The 9,693-nt window shown below is 45.6% G+C and overlaps 1 protein-coding gene and 1 long non-coding RNA gene across 2 annotated transcripts; both read left to right on the forward strand.

The window, feature by feature from the left end:
• Positions 1-2,966: 2,966 nt before the first annotated feature.
• LOC136303511 (uncharacterized) lies at positions 2,967-5,612 on the forward strand. The gene is made up of 3 exons (XR_010724236.1): positions 2,967-3,071; positions 4,512-5,145; positions 5,546-5,612. It is a non-coding gene; the product is annotated as an uncharacterized lncRNA (long non-coding RNA).
• A 2,282-nt stretch (positions 5,613-7,894) lies between these two features.
• Positions 7,895-8,889, forward strand: LOC136303468 (olfactory receptor 6E1-like; the record flags this gene model as incomplete). Its single annotated transcript, XM_066207131.1, is given in 3 exon segments — positions 7,895-8,307; positions 8,309-8,399; positions 8,401-8,889. Coding segments are annotated over 3 exon segments (993 nt in total), but the record flags the coding sequence as incomplete, so codon positions are not given.
• Positions 8,890-9,693: the final 804 nt, after the last annotated feature.

Here is a 9,693-nt window from a genome sequence, read left to right on the forward strand (position 1 = left end):
CCAGCCAAACCTACCTGACATTAGCTGAAAGTAGCGCGCCCAGAAATCAGCAGCATGACCATATCCTTTCCTTCGCTTTTTCCTGTTGTTCAGCCCTGCACTGAACAGCAGTGGGACTGGTGGGGTTCTTACAGTGAGTATTCAGATGTTCAGGTTGTGTTTTACATGTGTGAGCACTTGTGAGTCAAATTGGAAACGGCAGCTCTCGATCTAAGCACCGAATAAGTGGATTTAGTTTTGAAAGTGTTCATACAGGAATGTGTGGGGAAGGAAACTGGGGATTCCGTGGGTGTTTTTCCCATTCCTGTTGGGAAGATGGCAGGTCATTTCCTAGGCAAGTCTGCTGGAAATAAAGTTGGTAATGCTCGTGCTGGGTAATGGAGGTGTGACACTCCACTCTTGCTGTGAAGGAAGGAGAAGCCAATTATGGAAATATTTTGTTTAGGTTCAGATGATGCTGAGATGCTGCTTCTGAAAGCTGCACTGCTTCAGGTCATGTCTTCATCAGAAGGTTGTGCCCCACTTGGTAGCACAGAGCAACTTTGATTTTAGCAAGCTGCTAAAAGGTATGTGATGGGGGTTTGTATTTCCTCCAGTGTTTTCTCTGGCTGTTTACAAAGTCCACAGCAGAAAGGAAGGTTTGCTTTTCTGTGGAGATAAAGGAACTGTTTTCTAAAAGTAGCCCATTTTAGTTTCTCTGTTATGTTTTTATTATTTATTAAGTTTTTGTTGTTTGGTCTTACTGTTGGATTGCCTTGGTGGTGACTTTTTAAAATGTGGTGTTGTTTCTCGAATGAGGGCCACAAAGATCCTACACAGGCTCCGAGAGGCTCAGACACCAGTGCTTTGTGCTGCTGATGTCAGGTCAGATGGGGGCAGCTCAGGTTCTGATTGCACTGCGACAGCTCCCTGAGCTGTCACAAGAATAAGTGAGGTTATTCATGAGCTGGTGATAGCAGGGATGCAGGGAGAGACATGAGTGTGAAGTTCCATTGTCTGGAGCAAGTATTGTCGTGGTACAAGCATTTGTTGAGTTAAATTCTGTATTTTGCTCTCCAGTTTGTCCATCCTTTGTCCTGCCTGTAGGTCACAGCTTTTCAAGGTTGCTGAGACTGATAGAAGAGATTTTATATTTCCATGCACGACCAGTGCTTTGTGCTGGGGTTAGCTGATGAAATCTCCCTCCGAGGGTTGGATTCCCACCTTGGGTTGGCCAGCCTTCGCTGCAGTGTGTCTGGGGATCCCATGACATGAAGATCTGTGAATTGCCAGCTTGTCTCACAGTTGTGTTCTAAACCCTAAAACAGGAGTGTTCTGAAGTCTCAGGCAGAGGAACCGAAGTGAAGTTTGTTTCTTGCGTTCACACCTCAGGTATCGTCACTGGAAAGGGCCTGCGGGAGGAGGTCCCTCCTCTTCTGCAGCACCATATCCTGAAAGTGGCTTTAGAAATTCCTGCCAGCAAGTTTGCCTGGTTCAGAGGACAGGTAAGAGGCTGGTGCAAAGTTATGTTTGCTTGCTCTGTTGTCCTCAAATGTTTTCCTCTGGCATCGCCTAGTTTTAAATTAGTCCAGCCATTTTAGGGGTGACCCTTTTGTAAAGCAGCAGGAATTACAGTCTTAGCAGTAGTGAAAACTCCCTTCTGAGCTGGAAGGTTTTTTACAAGGAAAACATTTTTTGCCTCCCTGATGAACGGAGGAGAAGGTTGCTGTAGCTCTTTGTGTCTCTGGAGATGTTCCCTCACAAGAAAGAGTGTGCTGGTTTCCACTTGTCTGGAAAGCCTGAGCTACAGACCAGGGAAATGAGCTACTGATGGGAGCCGTCCCACCCCTTCCCAAGGAGGATTCCAACATTTTTTAATGCTCTCCATAATTGGTGGAAACCATCAGGGCCCCCGCTCTATTTTACTGCAGGCTTGTCAAATAAGTACTCTGTCAAGACTTGGCTTGTCATGTCAGGAGAAAGGAGTGGACCTGGCTTTGAGGAGGTAGCAGGGATAGACATGGAATGATTAGGGAATGAAATATGATTGATGAGGGAAGTTGCTTTGTCTTGGGCCCTTTCAATAGTTGGGGGTTTCTGTTACTACGGTCTTCTTCCACTTTTCAGGAAAACATTTTGCAAATGAATGCAACGATGCTGGCTCATTGACTGCAAAGTAGTGTAAATGATCCCACTGGTTTCTGGCCTTGGGACTTTTGGGCAGGTCTGTAAAGTAACACGCTTACCTTGCGTATCATTGTCAGTGCAACATAGTCCTATACAGTGTTGCTGTAGCAGAGGAATTCTAATACATTTTTCTTGTAGGACATCTCTGAAACAGAGAAGCTATCTGGTGAAAAATCAGTCTTCTATTTACTGATGAAAATGTTTGTTACAAGTACCCACTCTCATCTGAAAACTTCCAGCAAACAATTAATCATCAACGTACATATTTGAATTGAAATATCGGGATATTCACTATATCCCACTGGTCTGAAATGCCAGGATGGTAAATTTTTTTCTTGAAGCAGCAGATACCTTTACTGCATGATTGTGTGGTCGACACCTGATTCAGGTTTAATTTAGCGATGATTTTCTTTGTTAGATCAGTAGTTTTCTAAACTGTCCTACAGGCTGTTGTTAAGGCGCACTTTTTTTCTGCCTGTGATGACATGAAGATGTACAACCCTCTGAAAGCAGTATAACCTGCTTTCCAGAAATTATAGAGGTAAGGTTTTTAGTGTCCACTGTGCAGTTGACAAGTCCCACTAGTGAGTGGAAAGAAAAGGCCTCTTGAGTTGAGAGGGTGAGGAGAGTGGCAGGTACTTCTTTTCATCGACCTGCTCTTCCTCTTTTCTTTCCCAAAAGAAGGAATCATGAAGTTACTGTACAAAAAGATCTGCATCTCCTGGAGTTTTGTATTTGAGGTGTTTTGAGGTTTATTTACACACCTCCCCCTTTGTTTCCTGGACAAGTTTTACGTGACAGTGGAGTGTTTGAGTACACATGGAAGGGAACTTTCAGTTTGGCTGGAACATTTGGATAATGCAACAGAAGACCAGAAGGAAGCAGTGATTCAGCTTTTGGAAAGGGTAACAGTGTTCAAATTAGCTGGATAAACAATGCAAAGAATAATTGTTGGGGGTTAGGTTTGTTCCTTCTTTCTCTAAAGAATTTTTTCCCACAAGTTACCAAGGAGACCAAGTGTTGGATACTTGAGAGTACTTAACTGAAACAAAGAGGTGGACAAAGGTGGAAGGGGGAGATAACGCAGGTAAAAGACAGAGCTTGAGGCAGCTGCGGGCTCTTCTTTTTCCTGCGTTCGGGGAGAGAGAGAGAATGGCTGTTGCTGGCTGGAAAAGTTTCACTGTGGCCAAAAGGATCCAGTCCTGGAAAATCTACTATCATCAGTTCTGCCTCGCCTTCGGCTTCTTCTTTGCTAGATGAGGATTGGAGAGTTTTTAGCAATTGAGAGGAAGGATACAAACAAGAGATAAGAAAATTAACAGCAGTAGTAAGGGAAGAAGAAAAAGGGAGATGTGGACAAGGACCACCAAAGCAAGGACCACCCCGACTAGGGAAAGACCAGTGTGCATTCTGTAAGAAATTTGGAAGCTGGAAGAACCAGTGCCCAGAACAAAGAAAAGGCGATGATTAAAGGAGACTGAAAAGCGGAGGGGGTGGTTGCTCACATCAAAGAAGACTGAGGAGGACCAGAGGATTTTACCCTAGGGGAGCCTCTGGTTGTAATCAAGACAGGGAACAAAGGAAAGGAAATGAAATTTTGGGGGGACACAGGGACAACGTACTCAGTGTTAAATAAAGCTTTAATACCTATAACAGATGATTTTAATACCTATAACAGATGATTATGGTATGGTGAAGGAGGCAATTGGCCAACCTGAAAGTGTATTTATGTAGACCACTGAAATATAAACTTGGGAAACAATGGGGAATTCGTAAGTTTTTATACATGCCCAATGCCCCATCAGCACTTTTGAGTAGAGATTTATTGGAGCAACTAGAAGCAAAGATAATATTCAAAAATGGAGAGATTATTTTGGAGGTTAAGGATTGACAATATGTGGAATGGTTAAGCTTAGTGTCAATAGCCAACGGGACCAAAACTAAAAGTGAAGAAGAGACTAGCAGAAAAGGAATGGATCAGGTATTTCCTGGGGTATGGGCTTCTAACATACCATTGAGGGCAAAGAATGCACCTCTAGTGCAAATTGAACTTAAAGAAGGAAAACAACCAGTTAGAGTTAAACAGTATCCCTTTAAAAAAGGAAGACAGGGAAGGGATTAGCCCAGTAATTGAAAACTTTTTGCAGATAGGGCTATTAAGAGAGTGTCAGTCTGATTTTAATACTCCTATTTGGCCTGTTAAAAAGCCTGATGGGTCAGACTGAGTAGTATACAGGATTTGCAGGCTGTTAATAGGCTAATTGAAAATTTGTACCCACTGATTGCCAACCCCTACACATTGTTAACCCATTTAACACCTGAACTAATTTGGTTTACCATTTTAGATTTGAAAGATGCTTTCTTTTGCCTTCCTCTCCATGAAGCCAGCCAGACAATTTCTGCATTTGAATGGGAAAGACCCAAGAATGGGCGCAAAACCCAGCTCACATGGACAGTTTTAACCCAAGGATTCAAACACTCTTCCATGATATTTGAAGAACAGCTTGAAAAATACTTGGAATCCTGGGAAGCCCCATCAGGAGAAGGACAGCTGTTGCAGTATGTAGATGACCTCCGGATAGCTACTTGAACTGAAGAGACATGCGTGGATCGGACAGTAAGCCTCCTAAACTTTTTGGGTCTACAAGGGTATCGAGTATCCCAGAAGAAAGCTCAGATAGTGAGGCAAAGAGTTTTCTACCTGGGCTACGAAGTCAGTGCTGGACAAAGGATCTTAGGGCAGGATGGCAAGGAAGCAACATGCCAGACCCCAAAACCCCAGACAGTAAAGGAACTGAGAACCTTTTTGGGCCTGACAGGCTGGTGTAGACTGTGGATTTACAATTGTGGATTTACAATCCCCTATATGCCTTGGTTATAGAAGGAACCAGAGACCTCCAATGGACAAAAGAAGCAACACGAGCCTTCAACCACCTAAAGAAGGCCCGCATGTCAGCTCCAGCCCTGGGACTTCCAGATGTGAGTAAACCATTCTTTTTGTTTCCTCACAAAAAGCAGGAGATTGCTTTGGGAATACTGGCACAAGACCTGGGTCTGTGTCACAGGGCAGTCACCTACTTTTCCAGGCAGCTGGATGCAGCAGCCAAGGGATGGCCAGGGTGCCTCAGAGCCACTGCTGCAGTGGTGATGAACATTCAGGAAGCACACAAGTTCACCCTAGGCCAGAAGATGACTGTGTCCCACAGTCATGCTAGAAGATGCTAGCAGATCTAGAAGATACTAGTGTCCCACACAGTGTCTGCAGTCCTGCAGGTAAAAGGCAGACATTGTCTTTCCACACAGAGGTTCCAGAAATACCAAGCCATAATGGTAGAGCAAGATCATGTAGAAATTGTGGTAACTAATCTTGTGAACCCAGCTTCCTTTGTCAGTGGGGATACGGGAGAACCAGTGATCCATGATTGCCTGGAGACCATCAAAGCCACCTACTCCAGTCGCCCAGATCTGGAGGACAACCCTCTCGAGGACCCTGAGACTTGATTTACTGATGGAAGCAGCTGTGTGATCAGTGGAAAAAGACATGCTGGGTATGCAGTTACCACGAGCAGAGAAGTAATAGAGTCTGGACCATTACCAACCAACACCTCTGCACAGAAGGCTGAAATAATTGCCCTAACCTGGACTTTAGGACAGGCAAAAGGAAAAAAAAATTATTATTTATACAGACTCAAAGTATGCATTTGGGATGGCTCATGCTCATGGAGCCATCTGGAAAGAAAGAGGACTGTTGAACTCACCAGGGAAAAGTATTAAACATTCCCAGGAGATAATAAAACTATTGAGGGCAGTCCTGCTACCTGAAAAAGTAGCCATCATGCACATCAAGGAAATGAGCAGGTGGACAGAAAGGCAAAAGAAGCAGCTAAAGGTGAGGTGATTATTGAGACAGTTGAGGCAGCCTTAATTCCAGATGGACATATTTCTACTGAAGGTAAGCCAAGGTATAGCAAAAAAGAACAAGATGCTAACTGAGAAAGAAAATGGAAGTTATAACCAAGAAGGGTGGGCAAACACAGATGAAGGGAAAGGAAGACTTGTGATTCCCTCTTACATGCCATGGTCATTGGTGAAAGAGGAACATGAGAAAACACACTGGGGAATAGACACTCTATATAACTATTTGAAGGACAGAATCATTTCCAGAATTTTGCAAACAACAGTAATTCCAGTGACTCGCCAATGTAGCCTTTGCCTCCAAACTAATCCCAAAACTATTCCTAAACCAAAGCTTGGACAGACTGGGAAAGGTTATGGGCCTGAGCAGCAATGACAAATTGATTTTTCAGAACTACCCAGGATGGGGAGGGTATCGATATTGGCATTTACAGAAACCTCTTCAGGGTGGCCAGAAGCCTTCCCTACCAGAACTGCCAAAGCACAAGAAGTAACCAAAGCATTGTTACAGGAAATAATACCGTGTTTTGGAGTCCCAGGCACAATGTCTTCAGACAGGGGGCCACATTTTATTTCAAAACTTGAGCAGCAAATTAGCTGGCACCTAGGCATAGACTGGGAACTTCATATCCCATATCATCCTCAGTCAAGTGGCCAGGTGGAAAAAATGAACCATCTGATTAAGCAGCAAATTGTAAGACAGGACAAGAAGCAAAGTTACCTTGGCCTAAAGCTCTTCCAGTAACATTATTACGAATTCAGACGAAGCCAAGGACAAAAGAAAAATGAAGTTCTTTTGAAATATTGTATAGAAGATCATATGGGGTCCAAGAAGGAACAACACCTACCCAAGTAGGGGAAGAAACCCTACACGGGTATATGATGGTCCTAAACAGAGAAATTGAGAAACATGTGGCTGGGGCTCAAAGGAGAGAACTAGATGGGCCAGTACATAACATACAGCCAGGGGATTATGTATATGTTATGTCTTTTGCAGAAAAGACTCTGGAACCCCAGTGGGAAGGACCATTCCAGGTGCTCCTCACCACCTTTACTGCAATCAAGATCAGAGAGCAAAATGCCTGCATTCATCACACTCGAGCGAAGAAGGCTCCTGAAGTGATCTGGAGAGCCACACCAGGTGACAATGAACTAAAACTGAAGCTTATTCGGGAAAGTGAATGGTGTGTGTGTAAAATGTTAGAATAGGTCAATAACTTTTGAAGAATAGAAAGATTTGTCGTTGCTATGGAAAATCAAACAGGCATAGTTTGGAGAATTGTGGCCTTTGCAACCATCGTTATAGCCACCGCTGGGGTTAAGGCAACACCACACACATATAATGTGACAGGTATATAGAGGTGTCAAGGAAAAGCCTATGATTTTCACTCCAGTAGGTTTTTGGGGCATATGTTGAAGGTTACAAAGGCAATTTCTAGGAAAGGAAAAAACATTTGGGGATATGAATACATGTGCTCAGGACACATTCCATTAGTCTTAGCAAGAACCGATGAAACACATCCAAATTGGTCCTGAATGTTGTGACAAAGGTTCAGGCAATGGCAGCCTGGGCATCCCTGGGAGGGAGGGAGGGAGGGAGGGAGGGAGGGAGGGAGGGACTACTACCCAAGAAGCTACTGGGCAAGATAATACTGGGCAAGAAACTAATCTCCAAGAAACTACTCCCCAGGACACTACTGACCAAGAAACTACTCCCCTAGGAAGTACTGGGCAACAAAGTGTTTGAAGTGCAATCACTGTGCTGTATGGCAAGACTGCAGGAAAAGAAAGAAGCAGAGAAGGAAGCATAGAAATGTTTGTCCAGACTGTGAAATTATCGCCCTTGTTTTTGCTATGTTCCTGCCCCAGCACAAAGAACCAGAATTTTGCACCAGAAAATGCAACAGCAGTTACTGAGTTCATCCTAGAGGGTTTCCCAGAGCATGATCCAAGACTGCGGATGTTTTTATCTCAGGCCCTTCTGCTCATGTACCTGACAACAGTGATGGGGAATGAAACCATCCTTTTCCTCCTGTGTGTGGATCACCACCTGCAAACCCCCATGGACGTTTTCATCTGCAGCCTGGCCTTCCCAGAAATCTGGTTTACATCCTCCACAAGCATCAAATGGTTTGTGATGCTGAGTTCTGGTCAGAACACTCTCTCACTAGGCAGCAGCTTTGCCCAAAACTATTTTTATTTTGCCCTGGGCTGCACAGAGTTCTTCCCTGGTTGTCATGTCCTTTGACCGCTGTGTTGCCATCTGCCACCCTTTGCTCTATGCTGACATCACAAAGCCTCAGCTCTGTGTCCACCTGGGTGTTGGTTCTTTGGGTCCTCGGCTTTGTCCTGCTGAGCTACCGCTGCTCTTCCTCTCTGAGCTCTTTCTGTGGCTCCAAGATCCCCCATTTCCTCTGGGACAACTCCCCCTTGTTCAAACTGTCCTGCTCTGACACCAGCCTGCTTTGGGAAACAGACTCTGTCTTCTTACCGTGTGTCGTGCTGGGCTCCTTATGTTTGACTCTGGCATTTGACATCTGCGTCCTTTTCTGTGTTCTGCATCTTCCAGCAGCCTCTGGGAGGAAGAAAGCTTTGACCACGTGTTCTTCCCATCCCATCACCTTATCCATTGCCCGTGGGAGCTGCATTGCTCTCTGCACGTGTCCTGCAGAAGATGTTTCCTTGAGGACCAACAGAACTGGAGCTCTGCTGAACACAGTCCTGTTCCCATTCCTAAATCCATTCATCTGCAGCCTTGGGAACAAATCTGTGATCCTGGCCCTGAACAAATCCATTGCCAGGCCAAGAACAAAGCCTTTCCTCTAAGCATGGTGCATTTCTGGAAAGCCATCCCAAGGATCTGGTATCATCTGTTACACAAAACCAGTGCCTGTGTGTGCAGCCTCCAAACACGGCTGCCTCAGGAGATTGATGCTCCTGCTGGGTTGTGTCAGGTTAAGAGAGAAGAGACTCATCTGCACTCCCAGACAGGGCACCAACAATGGCAGCAGGACAAACTCAGTTCATTCTCTGCCCGGGCTGCTCCCGGGCCCATCTCAGGAGAGCCACCAGCTCATTAAGAGCCCATCTCTGGAACAGAGAAGAGCTCAGAGGAACAGTGGCAAGTGACAATCCAAATTACAGCTCCTGAGCGATGGACACCTTGTCCCAGCTCCTTTCCTGGGACAGCCATCAGCCCTGCTTTGAAACCCCAAAGTTTGAAACCCCAAAGTCACCCTCCCAGTAAAGAAAGACTTTCTCCTGTGCAGTCTAAACCCTCCCTGGTACAGCTTTGAACCATTCTCACACGTTCCATCCCAGGATATCAGGGAGAAGAGAAAGGGAAATGCAGGGCAGAGCCAGGGGGGCAGCGAGATGGGAGTGTGCAGCCTGCAGGGACACAGCAGCAGCTGTGGGACAGCGCAGGACAAGCTGTGCTGGACGTGGCCAAGGGCCCGGCAGGGCTGGCAGTGCCCAGGAGAAGCCAAGTCTTGGTGCCCTGGGGCACAGCAGGGTCTGGGCCACCAAGGGCTGGGAGGGGACACCTTGTCCTGAGGCCCTGGGGCCTCCTGGCACAGCCCCAGCAAGGCTGGGCACTGTCACCCCCTTGTC

Source organism: Chamaea fasciata, unplaced genomic scaffold (genome assembly GCF_029207755.1).
Source record: "Chamaea fasciata isolate MVZ Bird 193981 ecotype frontalis unplaced genomic scaffold, bChaFas1.0.hap1 SCAF_35, whole genome shotgun sequence".
Classification (NCBI taxonomy): Eukaryota; Metazoa; Chordata; class Aves; order Passeriformes; family Sylviidae; genus Chamaea; species Chamaea fasciata.